At 43.1% G+C, this 22,317-nt stretch overlaps 1 protein-coding gene across 2 annotated transcripts in view; it reads right to left on the bottom strand.

Annotated features, from left to right (window-relative positions):
* SSBP2 (single stranded DNA binding protein 2) overlaps positions 1-22,317 on the bottom strand; it is a 206,236-nt gene that overhangs the window by 16,207 nt on the left and 167,712 nt on the right. Inside the window, exons 5-9 of one of the 2 annotated variants that reach the window (XM_040421503.1) lie at positions 19,288-19,377; positions 6,143-6,226; positions 2,741-2,800; positions 2,590-2,656; positions 628-698 (exon numbers count right to left, since the gene is read on the bottom strand). In XM_040421503.1, the coding sequence (XP_040277437.1) occupies positions 628-698; positions 2,590-2,656; positions 2,741-2,800; positions 6,143-6,226; positions 19,288-19,377 (372 nt within the window). The remainder of the gene's footprint in view (positions 1-627; positions 699-2,589; positions 2,657-2,740; positions 2,801-6,142; positions 6,227-19,287; positions 19,378-22,317) is intronic. The other variant, XM_040421504.1, reaches the window with a different exon arrangement.

The following is a 22,317-nucleotide window of genomic DNA, read 5'->3' on the forward strand; positions in this document are numbered from 1 at the left end:
TATTTCCATCTGGGACATTTATGGTATAGCACCTATCTCAAGATTGGGGCCCAAAAGTGAAAGAAGAGCAGGCCATGCATGTGCAACCTCTCTCCATTAACCACTATGGGAATTCCGAAAATAGTGCAGGCTAGGCTATACATGGAAGTCCCATAGCAGTGAATGAAGAGGAAGCTGTGCATGAGTGGTGTACTCACCGTTCACGGTGGGGCATCTTTCTTGAGAGAGGAGTGGGTCCCAGAGATGGAACCTGTACCTTTTGGACATTTGTGGCATATCCTGTCAATATGCCATAAATGATCCATTTGGGACAACCCTTGTAAATGTGTTAAAATTTGTCAGTGGTGGTTAGTTGGGAGGGGCTGGATCTGACAGATTTACTATAAATTGCCTTAAATCACAGTGCAAAACTACATCTGCACATAGAAGGAAATAAAAAGAATGAGGGGATAAAGACTCCGGCACTGAAAGGCCTTACAAATGACGGCTTTCAAACCCCTCCAAGTCCTCAAGATCCTGAAGAGGTCACAAACTGCCCCAAGTATCACACGACCAGAAACCTCCAGGCTGGCTGTATTAAATATATCATTATACTATATACACTATACTAAAACATTGGTTACTTACCTGTGGGCCAAGAGGAACCATTCCTCGGGGGCCACTCATTCTCTGCATTGGCCCACCCATGTTTGGATGTCCTGAAGTAGTAAGAACACATAATAAAACTTTTTATATAACTTACTAGAACATATAATTTGATATAGTAACTAGACTTCACATTTACACTGAATGTCAACCTAGGACATGCATTCTTGCAGCAGTTGGCAGCATCCTCACGTTGGACTAAGATGACTGTATGATAATGTAACATACTGCACAAAGCAATGACAAGAATGTCAAATTCAAGGATACCAGTAAGACCCCCTCCAGCTATACCAGCGTATTTCGGATGGGTGACCACTGAAGTTAATCATCACAACCATTTTAGGGTCCATTCACACGTCCATAGTTCTGGGTCCTCATCTGTTCTGCAATTTTGCGGAACGGGTGAGGACCCGTTCATTTCAATGGGGCCGCAAAAGATGTGGACAGACCACATCTGCATGTCCGTTCCGATACCCCGCAAACAAGATGGAGCACGTCCTATTCTTGCCCGCAATCGGGAACAACAATAGGCATTTCTATCATAGGGCCATGTGTGGTCCGCAAATTGCGGAATGCACACAGGCCAGAATCCATATTCTGCGCATCTGCAATATGCGGACCACAAAACACTTACTGACGTCTGAATTGGCCCTTAACAGGAGGCATTGTCGCAAATCAAACATGAAATATTCTGCCACATTGATACGAGTGAGAACACAATAAGGATGTTGCTACTTGCGGTCAGTATGTCACCTACTGTAGATTACACCACAATTCAGGGTGCTGTGGCATCTGGAACGGAGGTCCACGGGGTATGAGGGGTAACTGGAGAACAGCCAGGCTACTGATCCCATGAAAATCATGTATGATATGTACAGTGGGGGACATTTATCAATACTGGGCTAAAGGAAAAACTGGCTTAGTTGCCCATAGCAACCTATCAGATTCCACCTTTCATTTCTCAGAGCTCCTTTGGAAAATGAAAGGATCAATCTGATTGGCTGCTATGGGCAACTAAACCAGTTTTCCTTTACACCACTTTTGATAACTCTCCCCCAGTAGGTCTGGATTATAGAACTGGATGATAGTGTCTGGTAAGTATATTCACTTTTACAAATGTGTAGTGGATGCTAATTATTACGGTATTTCCAGAGCTCCCAGTCTAGAGGTGGTATTACACTGGCTGATGAACGGGCAGCGTGAGCGTCGATGGATGAGAACATGACATTGGCACCCGTCTATAACAGCCTAATTACACAGGCCGATGCAAACCGAATGCGGGAGGAACGATTCATTCCTCTCAGATTATGTTCTGGTCATTTTCGGCAGCACATCCCTGATTACACAGAAAGACGATCTGCCGATAATCGGGCATCTTTCATACTAATCGATTACACAAGCCAATTATCGAGAACCAGCCTATGAACGCTCATTCCCGATAATCGGGAGGTCTAATAGGCGCTTAGGTTGCGCTATAAGTGTAAGTATAAGCTCAAAAATGATTTAGCATGTAGCAGAGCCAAACTTATCACTCTGCGATTTTACTACTGATGACACTATCCTCAGAACAAGCCATCAATATCAGATTGGCGAGGGTCTGACACCCTAGCCCCCCGCAGATCAGTTATTCTGCAGTAGTTCCAGTGCTGGAATTACACAACTGGCAGCGCTCTTACTATTGAGGTGAACAGGAGCAGCGCTGCAGTAACCAGCTCCGTCCACTAGGATCCCCGCCAACCTGATATTGATTGCCTATCCTGAGAATAGGTCCGCCATATAAAAATCCTGTAGGTGCTTTTAAGGGTTGATTGGATTGAACAGTGATCACTTACTTTGCAGAATTAAATGGAAACCCACAGAGAAAACACTGATTTCACACCAAGTTGTGCAAATGACAACCTGGCTTAGCTACATGAAAACAAAGCTCAACCCTAGTTCTATTACCTTGTTGTCTTGATGGATCCATGCCACTGGGAAGTAGTGTCTGGCTTCCAGGAACGCCCCCAAGACCCTAGAGAATTAAACACTTTTCTTACAGACAGGTGACAACAAGGATGAAGGAAAACGTTATTTTCAGAGTTTCCGCTAAACTTACCTGATTAGGTATTCTTAATGGAGGCCGGGGACCACCTGGATATCGAGGGGACATGAAGGGCTAAAAAAGAGAAGAAAAAAAATCATTGCAGCTTCTATAATGTGTGAAACTTCTGCAACCCTAATTTATTCAGCCACTTTTTGGGCTGAACCATCAGGTGATTAAAGTGGATGCATACCTCCGCCGGGGACCCCCTCTGATTGCGAGAATGAAGGGGCAGCAGCATTACTCTAGCGCTCCGACTCCTTCACATGTTTTTCTCTGAAAAGTGGCACTCCGGCCAGGTCCCTGCAGTGGGGTGTCTGGGAGCACTGCAGTGCAGGGAAAACTTAAAAAGGGGGTGCAGCTCTAAATCAGTGCTGTGGCCCCTTCATACTCGGGATCGGCGAGGGTTCCAGAGGTCAGGGATTATACAGTAATAGCATATCCTATAACTATACTATATGCCAGGGTCAGCTACACCTCTAAGTACGCACACTTGCTTGGCTGTTTTCGAAATTCCCATAGAAGTGAATAGCACATGCTGGGGGTTGTAGTTTCACAACAACAGGAGATGTTGCTGGCACCCTGCTATATTCCATTCCTGTATAAGATGGGAATACCCCTTTTAATATATCCTCTTTCCTATGTGTCCTTGGAATTCATGAGAATATTTGATTCGGTAAGTGGCACAACAGTTTTTTTATGAACAGGAAAGCAGACAGGTTGTCACAGCTCCACCCACTACTAGGAAAATTGAACTGTATTATTTCTAATAATAATAATAATAATAATAATAAATAATAATAATGCAATTGACCATGTTATCGCAAGTCCACTGAAATGTCTGCACATGTAACCAATTGTGCAAAATAGCATTCCATTATAAACATAGGCATTTGGAGAGTGACGCTAGTCCTCGGGGGAGAGCGCCAGAGATGGCTTAGGGAGTCTTATAGGCAATGCAGTGCAACCTGGGGAAAAGAATACGTAAATTAGCTAGAAAGCAGTCCCTGCAGTGCCATCTAGTGGAGGTAGCCACCCTATAATCACGGTCCAACCATTTAACTAGCAACATGATCGGACAGCATGATTTACAAATTATGGCTATGGTCCAGGCTGCACAGGTGAACTTACCTTTAAGTATTACCAGCTATTTATGAAGAGGCAACTCCACCTGTAAAGTATGACTTTGGGTGGGACCAGACGGTGCGGGTGGATGCAAACGGCAAGCCGTGCCAACTGTCAGCAGACAATGGCCACATGATTTTGACGCAAAATCGTTTGGTCACTGGTGACTGCAGGTGGATGTGTCGCCACTGTCTGGTCTGACCTAAAGCTGCCCATACATTTTAGGTTGTTGGTTTGTCAGCTACTTGTTCGAGCCATGACAGACTATGGAGACAATCAGTGGAAGAGACTCAAAGTCACCATTTACTCCTCAGTAATGGTTCACGCTGCTGCTTATTACTCAGACTCTTGGATTTCTAAAGGTGAAACATCTGTGACACACAAATGTATCGTTACCCACAGCCAGCATCCAGAATATCATGCATTTACTACCATTAAACAGCCATGTTGTTGGAATTCACCAAACCGTTTATTTTTATCTTCCTTAGCTCTAGCATTACAGCAGAGGACTATACTTTATGGTATTTGTCCGTATGTATAATATGACTTTATGCACCATGTTATTTTCTTCCAAAGTGACAAAAGACCCTCCATAAATTACCCTCCATGTTGCACAGGTATTTTACTACTATGACAGAACAGGCATTCAGCTGGTTTATGGGAATAAAGAACTTTATTAAATATACAGAGCAAATAGCTCCTAAAATTGCTTTAACCTATCAAATTTAGAACTGACAACATGGATGACTATGATCACAACTGGTCTGCTCCTATGCAGCAGAGGAACCTTTTTAGACCCTCTCAGCATCCAGGGCCCGAGAGACCACATCCTTTCTACTTCCTATAGATAGGTCCATCTTGATGGCATATGGCTGGGATACGCCATTGTTATCAGATCTGGGGGTTCCAGTCACCGTGACCCCCACCTAACACTAGGACAACATGGGAGCAGTGCTAGATGCTTTGGCACTACACAACTTTTACTGGAAGTCCAGTATAGTCAGTGGCCGTCCATGTGGCCTCCAAAAAAGGAAGAACCAACAAGAGCCTCAGTGACCTAACAAGCATTTGTCCTTCAAGAAATGTGCACACCGTGTTTCCAGGCCCAGACTTTGTACATTTATAATCTGTACTTCCGACAGTTAATATATAGATTTAACCTACATACTGTATATTACAACACATTGAAGCTTTTGTACTTCTCCTGAGATGCAGCCTCTATTAAAACGTGTTATCAGACATCTATCAACAGGCCATATGCAAAATGGATGATATATGGGGCCCCCACCAATCATTAGATTGGGCTCTGGAGACCCACATTTGTGATTTGAGCAGTGATAATGCGTGCGTACTGCCATTTAAAGTCTATGGGATTGACAGAAATGGAGTACAGAGCACGGCTAAGTCAGTCCCATAGACTTTGAATGGAGCAGCAAGACACTGCCTCCGGAACTGGGGCCCATTCTAGTAATCAGTGGTGGTCCCAGCGATCATACATCCTGTTGATTGATGATAACGGTCTTCTGTGAGACGACCATGTAGAAAATTATCATTTAAAAATCTTCATGTAATGTTTGGATAATAATGGGCAACATTAAAGTCATACATACTGGCCAACAGCCAGATTTTGTTCCTGTGAATCGGGTCAGGAAAGGGCTTCTAAAAATTCTGCCCCAACAGTAGGTGTTTTGTGGGCATTCCTTAGTAATCCAAGGGACAGGGCTTACATGTCCAGATTATAACTTTTCAAATGTTGGCAAGTATGAATTATTTATTGTATGTATAGCGGATTTATGAAGGAGCCTAACAAAGTTCCCCATTGATTTAGCATGCGGAAATCCTGGTGACATCTAAACAACGTAGTTTCAGTACCAAGAAAAGTGCTCCCACAAGGACAAGGACAATTTCTGGACCATGCACATGGGAGAGGTGAAGTTTGGTATGAGGATCTGGCCCTCCACAATGGGGTGACCTTCCATCACGACAGGTTGTGTAACACTAGTTGTGTTACTAGTGTTCAGGCCACATTTATTTATCAGCAGAAATCATCTACTCTGGTGACTTGCACTCCTCTCTGCCAAAAACACAAATGGACTTTCAGATGCCAAATAATAGTTTTATAACCATTGGGTGCCCAATCGAGGGGACATTTTTCTTTTTGGTGGCCAAGCTATAAGAAGTTGAAAAGGTGAAAATTTGAAGTCTACGGCAAAGAATTAGGGCATGGGCTACCTGGCTCCTGACCTGGAGCCTGCCCTTCCAAACAAAATAAGACACTATGTGGCCTCCTACCTGACTGTGGGGTCCTATCATGGAACTGTTGAGGTTGTGAGGTAGGTGATGTGCATGTGGAGATGACTGTGAACCTGGAAGACCCTAGAGAGTAATGAGATCACGGATATCATTAGACAGAGAATAGCTAAGTAATCCGGTTATAAAATTTTGAGTTTTTTTTTTTTTAACCTTCACTTTGGGATGCCATTAATAATATAGTCTAGAGCAGGGATGCCCAACCTGCGGCCCTCCAGCTGTTGCAAAACTACAACTCCCAGCATGCCTGGACAGTCTACAGCAGGGCATGGTGGGAGTTGTAGTTTTACAACAGCTGGAGGGACACCGTTTGAGCATCCCTGCTCTAGAGCATTATTATCACTATCAACACATATCTGAACCAAGACAGACCCAGTTCAAATGAATCTATCAATTATGAACAGATGCAATGATGCTAGTATGGAACCTACAGAAGCGCTCTCCCCAGATGGAAGGGTCTGTAATATTATGGAAAGCAGTAGTTAACAAGCCTCGACTTGTCTGTTATTCTATTCCATCAGAAGAACATAAAAATTGGGGGAGAATTATCAAAGTTGCTGCAAAGCAAAACTGGGTTAGTTGTCCATAAAAACCAAATCACATTGATCCTTTCATTTTCCAAAGGAGCTCTGAAAAATGAAAGGTGGTATCTGATTGGTTGCTATGGGCAACTAAGCCAGTTTTCCTTTACACCAGTTCTGATAAATCTGTCCCATTTTAAGCCTCACGCTTTTGAGCATTAGTTATGCTGAGGAAGTTTCCGCTATTTTTGGCGGAAGAGAAGGTCTTGCCTGCAGGACTTTTCTCTCCACCTAAAATAACCGTTACATTTGTTTTTTTACATTATAATGACAGCCAATGGATGACGGATAGAAATGGAAGGTGTTCTTTTGTAGCAGTCATTCAATTCATTTCTGTCTCTCTGATGGAAAAAAAATTATGAAAAAAGTCAGCACTAATGTATTCTCAGCCTAAGCAGAATATAAATGTATCTTACATACTTAAAAATGTATTAAAACTTTATTAACTCCTTGTTTAATTGTTTTTACTGCAATTTTCTTTATTATTATTTTTTTTTTATATGTTATTCTTCTCCAATTGGGGTTGCTTTCAAAATTCTACTGGTTGCCAGTGAAGACCGGCAGTGGTTTATCTCCACTTTGCTATCAAACATTTGAATTAACTTAGCCCTCAGTAAGACCCTTTCACACAAGCAAGTCTCCTGCGTGCAGGGGTGCACCACCAATGAGGCCAGGTGAGGCAGCCTCAGGCAGTACAAGGTAGGGGCAAGAGGGGGGCAGTGGAATGGCCATGGGCGCTTTCATTGTGACAAAGGGGTTTAGGTTAAGAAATTGGCATGGGGGGGGGGTGCCGTTTCAGTTTTCGCCTCAGGCAGCAGATAGGCTAGGTGCACCCCTGCCTGCGTGGGTGCGATGTGTGAAGTGAACGCATAGCACCCGCACTGAATCCTGACCCATTCACTTCTGCGTTGCGTGCAAATCGCAGCATGTTTATATTCTGCATTTTACGCGCAGCTTTGGCCCCATAAAAAGTGAATGGGGCTTCAGTGAAAACCGCATCGCATCCACATGTAATCTGGATGCAGTCCGGGGGCAATACATTTTTCTCTGATGGTTGCTAGGAGATGTTTGTAAACCTTCAGTTTTCTTTCACGCGCGTGAAAAACGCATCAAAACTGATTGCACCCGTGCGGAAAAAAATTAACATCTAAACACAATCGCAGACAAAACTGACTGAACTTGCAAAATGGTGCGAGTTTCACTGAAAGCACCCTGAACGCATCCTGAACCAATCCGCATAGTTCGTGTGAAAGGGTCTAAAGCCAAGTTTGCACAAAATAATATTCCTTAGGTTTCATTTTTTCCCAATTGAGCGTCTACAAACACATGAAATTAAATAATAAACTGAATGTGTACTGATAATAAATAAAGGCATGAAAGTGGGAACGGTAAATATATATATATTATTTTTTTGCGCTACGATCAAGCTTGCATTTGAAAATGACTATATATGTATTATGTTGCACTGCTCGAGCTTCGCTAGTGGTTTGAAAAAAGTGGACCTCAGGATTATAAAGAAAGCATCTTTTTTCCCCAATGGGCTGCATACTGCAGCAATGTATGACCATCAGCGTATAATTAGTTGTGGTCCCATCCCCCACTAAAATGGTAGCAATGCTTGCTTCGACTTCACTGGTACCTTTGGTCTGCAGATTAGAAAGGTTCCCATAATGGTACCCTCACCAAATATACATTTTTGGCCAATCCTGAAGATCAATGTCAAATTGCCCCCCCCCCCCAAAAAAAAAAAATTTTATAAAAAAAATCTGTATTGCCTTCTAATGGACGAGTCTAATCAAGCCAACAGAAGAGCGCTTCACGAATTACAGAAATGAGTTATCAAATATAAAACACCAACTTAGACCTAATTTGGGACTGTTCACAACTGCATAATATAATGATAACCTTAAACCTGATTTTACTTTTACCAATTTTTTCCACATTTTCGTGTTGCTCAGCAATTACCACTTCTTACCACTAGGTGGCAGTGTAGACACAGAGAAAACCATTGCTCCTCTTCCCCTTCTTTTTAACCTTGTCGCTTATTTTTTAGCTTGAAATATAGTGTTTAGTAATTTTATTTTAGGTTATAAAGTAGTCTTTTTTTATAAATAGCGGGTCACGCACTGTATTTCTCAGTTGTTATTTACCAAAAAGTGATCATTTTAAATAAATGGAAGGAGAGCTCCTGTCCCTATGCAATTTTTAGGCACATACTGTTTCCCCCTTTATAGAAGCCAAAATCAAGGATTGATGTTACAGAGTTACATTTTTCACAGATGTGAAGCCATGACTAAAGATGTCTACCGTCTAGTCTATGTGACTGAGCAAAAACGTGTCTCCTGTTCTTCAGAAGACTGAATGAGCGATCATCAAATTATAGGTGAATCCTACAAATCTGCCTTGGGCTTAGCACACTGGGACTCTATACACAGTAAAGCTCCCCTATGCTATGCCTAGTGCACGGCCTGCTGGGGGTCGCATTTTTTTGTAATCCCTTTGTCACAGAGACCCCTCCGCCCTGCACTAAAAACAATATAGCGGATCACTGTAGTCCAGAGTGCTCCTTTAAACCATGCAAATTGTGTGACTTCAGGAGGACCTGTCAAGTCTCCTTATTATTAAAGCGCCATACATATGATAAGGGGAGCACATACATAATACAGACATGAACAAGATGAGTTACAGACTGGTACAGAAGGAGAGGAGAGAGGACCCTGCCCGTGAGGGTATGGTGGAAGGACACAGTACTTGCATCCCTCCTAGTAATAACAATTCTACAACATCTTTTCTTATGGCTCTATAATGTTCCATTCCTGTATTATACCTGCAGGAAATGACTGCATAATGAAGGTCCAGCTGACACTATCCAATCAGTGCTGACAGTGGCAGACTATGCAGGGACACCCTCCCAACTGGTAACACCCATCTGGACCTTGTTAATGTAGTAATTCATTCCTGTACCAGGAAAAATAAAAGAATGGCACAACAGGGAGTCGGCAAAAGTAGCTACTAAAACAGACATGTCAGGGGAGGTGACAGCTCCTCTTTAAAGAGTCGCTGTATGGTGTAACTGGCAAATTTCTAAATCACTTCATTTAAAAAATCTGCCTGCACCCCCCTGAAAAAAACTGTAAAGTCATGACCACTAGGGGTCTCACTTCTACCCAAGTTGTAGCCCACTGCCCGTTGTCAGAATACTATACCTTATCAGAATGCTATACCCTTGTCACTTCTGGTGACGCGGCCGCACCGGATTTGACGAGAATCAGCTGGAGGAGGGGGTGTGCGGCGCTGTGCAAGCGCAGATCCACGGGTAAGTCAAAATTATTGCACCGCCGCGGGAGAAGCGCCCACTTAATGCGCATGCACGAAACCGACCGGGATACACTGCACCTGCGCCCAGAGCCACGGCTGGTTAGGAGATGTGTGTCCGCGCATGCGCACTCAGGGGTATGGAGATCTGATGGAACATTTTGCACTGACAAATCTACCTACCTTTGAGTGCGCACGCGCGGTGTAATCTTGATGTGTGTAGCCGACGGGAGTATATAGCCTCTCCTACGCCATGGCTCCGGGCGCAGTGTGTCCCGGACGGTTTTGCGCATGTGCATTAAGTGGGCGCTTCTCGCGCGGCGGTGCTATAATTTTGACTTACCCGTGGATCTGCGCTTGCACAGCGCCGCACACCCCCTCCTCCAGCTGATTCTCGTCACTTCCGGTGCGGCCGCGTCACCGGAAGTGACGAGGGTATGGCATTCTGATAAGGTATAGTATTCTAACATAACACCGTTCCTGGTAACAGACTCAGAAGACGGCTAAGAGGTGGGGCGTGCCAGAGCTAGCGGAGATCCTGATCCTGAGAAAAGAACTGCTTCTACACTGCTTTTTAAAATTATAGAAGCCTCCTGTGTATCTGTAAGGCTAAAAGCACACAATCGGGATTACTTGCAGATTTTCCACGTGGATTTGTGTGCAGAAAATCCACACCGCAGGTCATGCACATTATATTCTATGAGAATTCGAAATTCTCATGTACACGATGCTGATTTTTCCATGCAGATTTTGACCTGGGCTGCGGATTTTAAAATCTGCGGCATGTCAATTAATTTTATTTTTCCTGACTGGATTTTTTCCATTCACTTCACTGGGGAAGAGGAAAATCCGCACCAGATCCGCATGTAAATCTGCACCAATGAATGTGCAGTCTCTGCACAGATTTCCCTGCGAAGAACTGCAGATTTCAGTGTGGATTGTCTGCACAGAAATCCTGAACGTGTGCATTTACCCTTAGGCTACGTCTACACGACGACATTTGTCGCGCGACATTTTGTTGCACTAATGTCGCGCGACAATTTTTATAATGGCAGTCTATGGTGTCGCACTGCAACATGCTGCGACTACGACGCAAGAGTCGCAGAAAATCCATTCGAGATGCATTTTTCTGCGACTGTTGCGTCGCAGTCACAGCATGTTGCAGTGCGACACCATAGACTGCCATTATAAAAATTGTCGCGCGACATTGGTGCAACAAAATGTTGCGCTACAAATGTTGCAGTGTAGTTGTGCCCTATCCGTCGCGCGACAAATGTCGTCGTGTAGACGTAGCCTAAACGTCCCTTTACACAAGACAATATTATAGCAGATTGTCAGGAAGAAAGCATTCCTTCCTGACAATCTGATGATCGCTAGTGGAGGAGACCTCCAGAGTATGGGGAGGAGCGATCGCTAATGCCATCGCTCTTTCCCATAAGGACTTGTTTGCCGGCAGCAGATTGTATTTACATAGCACAATCTGCTGCCGGTAAACATTCATTTTTTGCGTGCGCACAAACGATCAGATTATTCAATGAATTAGCATTTTGCTTGTTCATCAGCAATATATTTACACCGCCCAATCATTAACGAGCGTTACTATGAATGCTCGTTAGCAATAATCTGTGTCATTCTCATCCCGTGCAAAAGGGGTTCTCTGGGAATTAAGAAAATTAAAATACTTAAATATTACTTTGTTATAGATATATTCCCAAATACCTCTCTCAAGTTATAATGGATTGTTATGTCTGGGGAGCAATCATTAGGAGAAATAAAATGGCCGCCGTCCTATTAGTACACACAAAACCTGTCCTAATCACACAGGAGGACAAGTTACTTCACAACATGGAGCTAAAGAGCTGCCTAATAGGTAATATTTAGCTGCCTAAAGTAATATTTAAGTATTTTCCATAATTGTATTTTCTTAATTCCCAGAGACCGCTTTGAGTGTGATTTATCACTCCTCATCTGCTCCTCGAGCTCTGGAGCTGAAAAACTTAGTGGGAAGTAAGGGAAAGGATGTCACAGCAGTACAGTGCTGGCAGATTCCAAAGAAGGGATACACCCCCTGCTTCTGAATGAAATGCATCTAGCTGTGTATCTAAAGATGGAAATAATAAGCCTAAAAAAAACCTTAGGGAAGCCCAAAAAACACCTGTTCCATCACAGTTATGATTGTACAAAGAAGCACAGCCATCATGCAAACTTTTATTTTAAAACTCAGGTATGCTTTAAGGCTTAGATCATACCTAAAGAACCTCAGCTCAATAACAGTCATGAAGGCACTGTCTTCAAGGGGTCTTCCGGGTTCAGCCTACTGATGGCCTATTCATAGGACAGACTTTCTGTAATAACACCGGTTGGGGTCTAGCACCCTTCCCTATAAGCTATTTGAAGGGGCCATTGTGCTTGTGAGAGAGCTGCAGGGTATTGCATCCTCCATCCCAGGAGGTGTCCTTGTGTGGTAGTAAAACGCAAAAACAAAAAGCACTAATTTAAATATCAAGTGGTAGTAATAAGCGTTTAACAATGTCAGCTGATCGCCACCTTGCATATAAATTTAAGGTTTCATAGGAGAGTACAACACAGTTCTTCTGCGTCTGTAGAACAATTCTGTAAAGCTTAAAACATTCATACAACTTTCAGTACCCCCATTAAATTGTCCACTAGCACTGGCACCGCGACTGAATACATAAAATGGGAGATGTCTGAGAAGAAGATCAAATACCCTTCACACATGCTGCTGGCGCACCCCCATGAAGTATAATACAGTCCAGCCGCTGGCCAGAATGTCCCCAATCGGATTCGATGGCATAGAAAGGTTACCGCTCCATGTTGATTTGTATACAGCTAATTTTGATTCAGAGAGTGTCAAATTACAGAAGATATTTTTCCCAGAATTTTAAAAGACACTTAAAGAGTTTAATGTTATAGTAATGAGCATAAAACAACAATCTGCTTGACGCGGAACATTTTATATCTTGTGAAAATAACCATGAACAGCACTGTGGGCACAGGGACGAGCGGGGGTTCAGAACGTTAGGCCTAGTGTAACGCTAGATAGGTTTCTCCTTTAGGCTTTCTGGTGTGTAAGCACAGCATGTTCGGAAAGAGCCGTCATTAAATGAAGAGCTGTCAATCACGTCTGAGAGAGGATATGTTAATTGCACCATTCTCTGAATTGGCTCATAAAAAGGTAATAACTGAAGCTCCCGTCATGACACCTAAATACTTAAACACTAGTTATGTTCTAGAGAAGAGCGAATGACTATAATTGAGGAGGTACTGGAATAAATGTAGCAAGGTCCGCTGCTCCAAATAAAGTCCCCTTTTTCCAGCCCAGTCTACCCTCCTCAATGCCATCATCACTAGGCATGAACTAGCCATACAGATCAGAAGAACGCATGTTTGCTACAGGACATCTAACACAATGAGATCCCCAAGAAGGTATTGGACTGTTCAAAAATCTGAGCCCGATCCTGCACTGCAGATTTGCCATTTGCACTGCTGCAGATTCAACTCAAGAACCGACATGTCAATTCCTTTTCATTGTCAAATGTCAATTCTATGAAATCCGGAATCAAATGTGGAAAAGTCTGCATGGATTCCCACAAAAAAAACTAAGGAATGAGGAATTGGCGCAATATTCATTTATATTTCAGAGTGCAACAAAGGCCAAGATCCCTGAGGATAGTCAACTGTATGAACCAGGCTGATACTGGCCCACAGGGTAACAAAGTGATTCCCCCGGTGGGCTCCTGAGAAAGGTGCGCCCCTAAGACCCTGCACAAGTGGCGCAATACACTGACTGCAGTACATAGAGATAGACAGCATCTCAGCCAGCCTAGGCGTCCATATAAAAACTGGTTAGATCATTAACAGTCAGCGACCTCGAAGTCACTGCAGGCACCCCCATAATCAATCATCTTGCTGCTGCCTGCCACAGTGTAAGCAGATGATAGTTGCATGTAGCTTTACACTGCGCCCCAGAATGAATTTGACTGATTGTCTCTAAGCACCGCAGTCCAACACTGGTATCAACACTCCCTAAAAAGAACACTAAACACAGGCAATGCAGAAAAATCTCCCATCCTCTCCTCCTTTTATGTTGCCTTGTATAACAATCAATATCAATGAATCACAACTTATATTACTTTGTATACATTAGCACAAAAAAAGATTGTTAAAGGCTATGGGTGCCTTTAGGTGAATTTTCTATAATTGGATTTTACTCATTTTTGGCCTAAAAATCATTTCTTTAATTGGTCTTCATTTCAACAGTTTTTGTCCTACAGAATTAGTCCTCATGCATACCCGTTGCTGTATTGCGGCCTGCATACGGCGGGTCCGCAATACACGGGCAACGGCCGTGTGCACCCCATTCACTTGAATGGGTCCGCAATCCGGGGGGAGTGCTTCCGTGGTGTTTCTGTCCATGCATCCGCACCACAAAAAAATAGAACATGTTCTATTTTTTTACGGTGCGGACAGATCACGAACCCATTCAAGTTCAATGGGTCTCGATCTGTCCCGGCCGCCGCATGGATGTTGTGGTCCCCAATGCACGGAACGGCCGCACAATGGCCGTGTGCATGAGGCCTTAAGCTTCAGTCTATCTGCAGAATATCCTACTTTCAGATTCACTTTTAGTCATGTTGCTTCTGACGGCTTTGAGTAGTCCTTATCTCCGAATTCCTGACAGCTCATAAACACTCATTATACATATAAATAAGGGTTATACATCCAGCCTTCTGAGCATTAACATGATGGCTCAGTGTGAATCTCAAAGCAAGATAATCTGCAGATCAGAAGAGACTGAAGCTTAACCCTGTATGACAAAAACTGTTGAGAATTTTAAATGTATTTATTTTTAATTACATTTTTTAACACCCATTGTAAAAATAAATAAATAAATATATATATATATATATATATATTTTTTTTTTTTAGTTTTTTTTTGCCAAAAATGAGTAACATGCAATCAGAATTTAAGCCCTGCCCACCTAAGCCATCCCACAGCTAAAAGGGGATAGGAGGGAAATTGTATTCTCTGCAGGATTTCTACAAGACTGTAACAGGAGCATGCAGAAAATCCTGCAGACTGAACAATGAACAGTAAGGTCAACTATCTACTAAGGCTACTTTCACATCTGCGCTTTCCCTTTCTGCTATTGAGATCCGTCCTAGGATCTCAATAGCGGGGGAAAACACTTCTGTTTTGTCCCCATTCATTGTCAATGGGGACAAAACTGAACTGAAGGGAACAGAGTGCACCAGAATGCATTCCGTTCTGTTTCATTGCATGCCCATTAGGGATGAGCGAATCGACTTCAGATGAAATCTCCGAAGTCGATTCGCATAAAACTTTGTTCTAATACTGTACGGAGCAGGAGCTCCGTACAGTATTAAAATGTATTGGCTCCGATGAACTGAAGTTATTACTTAGTGACTCACGAGACTTCGCGTAATAACTTCGTAAATTACATTTGAACTGTAAAAAAAAAAACATTTCCTGAACTCTGGTTCGGTACCCAAGGTATCACTTGGAACCGAACTCTAGTTTGGGAAATGTTTTTTTACAGTACAAATGTAATTTATGAAGTTATTACGCGAAGTCTTGCGAGACTTCGCGAAGTAATAACTTTAGCCCATTGGAGCCAATTGTATGAAGGTACTTGGAATCATCGTGGATGGAAGGTAGGTGTCACCGAGGTTCCTGGCCTCGGTGAAGTAAGAGCCAATATTTTATGTGTCAGCAGCAGCTAATGCTAATTGACACCTTGAGATTTAGCATGGCTGTCACAGCTGATCCGGGACGGCTCTTACTCCCTTAGTCAAAGTGCTGGGTGGGTGACTACTCCCCATGTTCCATATATACCAGCCAGCACTGCCAGGTGTGGTGGATTTTCCTCCCTCTAACAGTGGAGCTCAGGAGTCTGTGTGCTGTGAACTGAGGGCTGTGCTGGGATTTGAGGTTTGAGCCGGGCTGGAGGACTCGGGCCCCTCTAAAGGCGAACAGGCCGCCTATGGACTTGATGAGGCTGTGAATTAACACCCAGGAGAAAAGGTGACTTTTATTGTTTATGGACTTTCCTTGTGTGTGAACAAATACCAAGCCACCTGCGTTTTGTGATCCAGCTTATCTGCATTTTGGTTTACACCAATGTGTGAATAAACATCGCTGTTTGATTCAAGAACTGTGTACTTTGCCTCTATACTGAGTCCGCTAGTCCTAACTACCAGAGCGAATCCCCACACAATACATTCTATATACTGTACGGAGCTCCTGCTCTGTACAGTATTGGAACAAAGTTTTATGCAAATCGACTTCGGATGTTTCATCCGAAGTCGATTCGCTCATCCCTAGTTCCCATGACGCACACAAAAGCGCAGCAAGCAGCATTTTGGGATGAGGAGCAAGACAGATCCGTCATGACTCACAATGTAAATCAATGGTGATGGATCAGTTTTCTCTGACACAAAGAAAACGGATCTGTCCCCCATTGACTTACAATGGCTTTAGAGACTGATCGTACTTGGCTTTTTTTTTTTTTAATAATACAACCGGATCCGTTCATAACGGATGCAGACGGTTGTATTATCATGATGGAAGCGTTTTTGCTGAACCTTGCCGAATCCAGCAAAAACACAGATGTGAAAGCAGCCAAACTACTTTTCTGTCCAAAAAACTGAAAAGAAAAATTATGGCAGTGCTCATCCGTTACATGACGCACACCAACGTCACCACTACGTGTCGCTCTGACTATAATGGGGTCCAGTCATGGTTTATGTCATTTTACCAGAAAAAATATCGCTGCATGCTACACATTTTTTTCCACCGAAATATGATGGCGTTTCCAATGCAGATGAGAACAGAGGCTTATTTTGAACTGTTATTTGAGACAAGTAGACGGCCTTTATCTGCAGTCACACATTTACTGTATACAAAAGCCAGAACAGCCATTTCCTGTGCAGCAGGACTAGACCGCCGAAAAAGACTTCAAAACTAAAATCCATTCATGCCACATGACAGAGCAGAAATGAACGCCGGCTGAGGACTTTGTCTAAAGCCTGAATCAATTGTTCTGCTTATATTACTAGGACTGGATGTAATGGCCCGTCATGTGAAGCATCCCGGCCAGACAAGATGTAGCCCTTGAAAGGACAATATTGGGTGAAGTTGTCCCTATTCCTCCATTAGGTCAACAATGGCTTTAACTAGGGCTGTATTACACAGGCAGATCAGCAAGCGATCCCATCCTGGCAATTGCACAGTAGATAGCGGAGGAGACTGCCGCTATTACATGCAGAATGGGAAGAGCGATCGCTATGCCATTACTCGTCCCCATGCTGTATAGTGGTTTGCCGGCAGCAGATCGCTATTAGACACCCCGATGTGCTGCCGGCAAGCGCTGATTTTTAAGCATTCTTAAAAAAATCTGAAATGCCCGATAAACAAGCATTTGCTTGTTTTTTCGGACAATTGGCGGCAGTATTACACTGCAAGATTATCATGTGAATGCTCGTTAGCGATTATTCACGAGTGTGAAACAGCCTTTAACCTTTTTTATTATTATTTTTTAATCCCAGCATTCATTGTGCTTAACCTGCCTGCCAGCGATCTCCTCCATGGAAGCACAATGCTTTCTTTATCCAAGCGCCGAACCTCTGCTGAACACAAGCTAGAAGTGGAGATGACAAAATCCGGCACCGGGACTGACAGCAGGAGATCTTTTTAGAGAGGACCCAGACCGGTCTGTTTTAAGAACTACTTGCATTCCCTATGCAATATAAATTCTGGAACTTCTAGTCATATGACTCTTTGTTGTGCTATTGCTCTATTATTCCTATTAGAAGTATATGAAAAAATGCACAACTGGATTTTACCGGTTGGGGTGTGTCCCTGACAGCACTGATTGGATAATGTCAATGCAGACTGTGCAGGGACACCCGCCACAACTGGCAACAACCAGATGGACCTTTATTATAGACTACTGGCAATTCATTCTAAACTTCTAGCAAGAATAATATAGGAATGGTACAACTCAGTCATAAGACTAGATTCTCAAGAATTGTTATTACATGGAGAACGCAATTAGTTACTAAAACAGACCTGTCAGGAGAGGTGGAGGGTCCTCGTCTATTCACATGCCACCTGCCTCCTAGTTGCCCATCTGGTGTGATTATGTTGTCTAATCAAAGTCCACTAGTGTCATGTCATAGAGATCAATGAGGGAGATTTATCAAACTGGTGTAAAGTAGAACTGGCTTAGTTGCCCATAGCAACCAATCAGATTCCACCTTTCATTTTCCAAAAGGGGCTGTCAAAACTGAAAGGTGGAACCTGATTGGTTACTATGGTCAACTAAGCCAGTTCTACTTTACACCAGTTTGATAAAACTCCGCCCAAGTGACTAAGGCCGGGTTTACATCATCGTTTTATTTTCCATTCTTCTTAGCCGTCAGAAGAACAGAAAACACCAAAAAAACAGATCCTGTATTTTAAGCATCCGTTATGCTCATTGATGCATATTTTGCATCTGGTTTAGCCATTTCCACCTGCGATCAGTTATTTTAGAGGGAAATAAAAGTCCTCCATGAAATACTTTTTTCTTTTTTTTCCCCCAGGATCCATTTTTTCTTGTTGCCGTGTTCTGAATCAGAAGAACGAAAAACAAAATGATGATGTGAACCTAGCCAAAAGGTGACTTAGATAAAAAATATCCCTGGAGTGGCCAACGCTTAGTCGCTGCAGTCAACAAGGAGAGCACTGGACTGACAACCAGGGAAAAAGCGGAGTTGTCAGCCAAATGACAGCAAAGACCGACATCGGGCTGTTATTCTGATTTACTATGAAATCTACAGCTATTGTGAGATATCTGAAATATTGCATCTACTGTACGCCTCAATAACCCTCATTGTAAGGTGACACACCAGACAAAGTAATACAAGGAAATGGTGGAATATTAGCGGTAAAAAGACAAGCAGCTATTAAAATAGACTGTATAACCTGAATGTACAGAACGTATTCCTCCATTGACGGCCCGCTGAGATGGCGTATAAATCATGTCGGAGTATGCTTTATAAGGTGAACGACCCACGTTAGGCACATTATCAGGCATCACAAAAGAGACACTCCATAAGAGGCGCTCCGTGCAGCCGGCAGTAAGAGATTAGACTGTATGAATCTGCCGGCAGCGGCCGCCGTGTTGATGTTTAGTCTGTACATACCTGAAAGAATCCAGGAGGAACTGGACCCACTGGCATTCCATCCCCCGGGGGCATATTTCCTAGAACAGGACTGGGTGCAGCTGCAGCGCTCTGCAGGGAGAGAGAAAATGCCGCCATTAGTGTCACTCTTATCTATAAGTCTGTCATCAAGAGCGCAACACCGGAACAATACAGTTACAGGCAGGTCACCATACAGCCATCTATGCAAAGCTACCCACGCTCATTCATAAAGTGCAAAAAAGTGTCCCAATACCTGATAAAACACAGGCAAAATACTATATTATTTATATATATATATATATATATATACATACATACACACTTTACGGTCTATCAATAACAGCCTCTATAGAAGTCAATTAAAAGGGTTATTCAGGTAGATAAAAATAAATAAATATATGGGTTAAAAAGACAAAACAAGTAATACCTTATTGATTCCATGAGTTAAGGGACCTCCAAAACTGCTGGACCAAACTTCCTACTTCCTCCCCGATTCCGAGTGGACAGGAAGTATGACGTGCAGCCTACATGACGTTACCACTACCGAGTAATCATAACCTGTCTGCACACATCGCTGCTAAGGCCAATGATTAGCTGGCAGTGGTAACGTGGCGTAGACAGCACGTCGCACTTACGGTCCACTCAGAATCGGTTAGGAAGAAGGAAACTTGGTGCTGGAACCAGAAAGCAGGTGACAGGTGAGTCTTTTTTTTAATCCTGCAACTTGCCCGGCCATATGACAAATTGCGGATCCATAAAAGACGGATAATGTGTGTTCTGCATTTTGTGGAAAACACAGGGCCGGCGCTATATAGAAAATGCCTATTGTTGTTTGTGATTGCAGACAGCACACGGTGTGCTGTCCGCATCTTTTGTGGCCCCATTGAAATAAATGGGGGCCCCCAGAGGCCCTAACAAAATTGTGAAAGAAATAATGCCCTAAATCCCGACGCGTTTCTCCAGGTAGATTGATAAAGGTTCATCAGGGGACAAAGAGGGCAATACAACATAAACAGTTATTGCAGACCTTACAGAGCAATACCCGAGCATAAAAAAATATGGAGCAACGGCCTGATGCAAAAAGATACACGTAGGCTCCAAAAATTACCAATGTAGGCCATTTACAGTCAGCGCCATGGAGAACCAATAACAAGGCAATACAATATACAGTACACAATGCTAACGTAAATCTGCGTCGTCATGGCTCCTTCATAGCAAATAGTACGGAATGACTTCACTAGAAAACATGGCTGCGTCCCTCCATAAAACTGCGCCACACCTGTGCATGGTTGCGCCTGGTATTGCAGCTTAGCTTTATTAAAGTGAAGGAGGCAGCTCTGTAACACCAGAGACAACCCGTGGACAGGTGCGGTGCCATTTCCGGAAGAACGCGGTCATGTTTCTACAGTCCTGGACAACCTCTTTAAAAATCACAGCTACCTTATATAAAGGTCATTACTGAATATGCCCCATTTTGCTGGGGAGAGCATCCTGATAATAAGAGGAGGAAAAGAACGCCCTGCAGATGTCCATTTACGCAGTTCCCCAACACATTCCATAAAGTTGGAGGCTCCCTTTAAATATCTAAGAAAATTAAATATGACCAGACAGCCATATAATCTCTAATTTTTTTTTTAAAGTTTCTGCAATATATAAAAGGTAAGGGTAGGTTCACATTTGCGTTTAACGGAGTTCACCAGTCCGGCCTAGCCGGATACTACAATTCACCGACAGACCCCATTGACTATAATGGGATCCGACCTCTTTCCGGCACAAGTGACTGCTATCGGCAGGAATAAAATTGTTGCATGCAACAGTTTTTGTCTGACTGAAACGTCCGGATCCGTTAAGCGCAAGTGTGAACCTACCCTAAAATGACTGATCGCCCCCTACGGCAACAGGTCGACAGGTCTCCTAGAGGAAGGCAGATGCGTCTCCATATTTAAACAGACAGTTCATGCCTTTTTATATTCCTGTGTTGAAAAGTAGGCATTATGTCATGGGCATTTTACACCAGAGCTTTGCATTCCACAGAGACAACACGCAAAGAAAGTGAAATCATTGATCCCTCTTGGGCTTTTCTCGAGAACATGTGGGCTTATGCTGCGTAGAAGAAAAGCCGCCTGGATCATGGTTCTATTAACTCGCACAGCGGGCTGGATGTTGTCGCTGGCTAACAACTGGAGAGCCACAGGTTAACAGCGCACAGGGTTTAATGTGCCAACAAACTGGCAATAAGGCTGAAAGTATGCCAACAAGTTCTAAATAAAGCCAAGTCATTAACACGTAGGGGAAACGGATTTAGACGCCTTCCAGATACAACACTACGAGGGCATAAAATAGAGAACAACATGCCTAGGCCAACAGCATTATTCAGAATAGAAGGTTTCAATAAACAGATCCAGCACTATACAGTTAATATTTTATTATACATATTAAAATATTCATCAGCCGTTACGGGGTCTTCCATTAAAGAAAGACGACAAAACAACTGCATCTGCATCCAGAGACGAATACAAATCCATTACATAAAATCTACATGGTAGCCTGCATTTAAAAGGGAAAATAGAAATATCAATATCTAGATTTTTTTTCTTTTCAGTGCATTAAAAATGTCCTCGAAAGAATAAGGCTAGTTGCTTTATTTAATTCTCATAATGACTTGAACACCTTGCCCTGAAGCCCATTAAAACTCATTGAAGGGGATGTCCCATGAAAAACAGTCTACATTTTTCAAACCAGCACCTGGATCACAATACTAGTAATTGCATGTAATTAAAAATGTTGTATAACCACTGATCAATTCAATACAATAGATCTGTACAGCGCCACCAGCTGTTTGTTCTTTTCCTCATCTGTGTGTCCACATCACCAAGGTGGTCACACATGCTCAGTTCTAAAGCTCAACTACCACCAACCAAACCTATAATCCTTGACCGTTAGGCCCCTTTCACACGAGCGAGTTTTCTGCGCGGGTGCAATGCGTGACGTGAACGCATACCACCTGCACTGAATCCTGACCCATTCATT

Source organism: Bufo bufo, chromosome 2 (genome assembly GCF_905171765.1).
Source record: "Bufo bufo chromosome 2, aBufBuf1.1, whole genome shotgun sequence".
Lineage (NCBI taxonomy): Eukaryota > Metazoa > Chordata > Amphibia > Anura > Bufonidae > Bufo > Bufo bufo.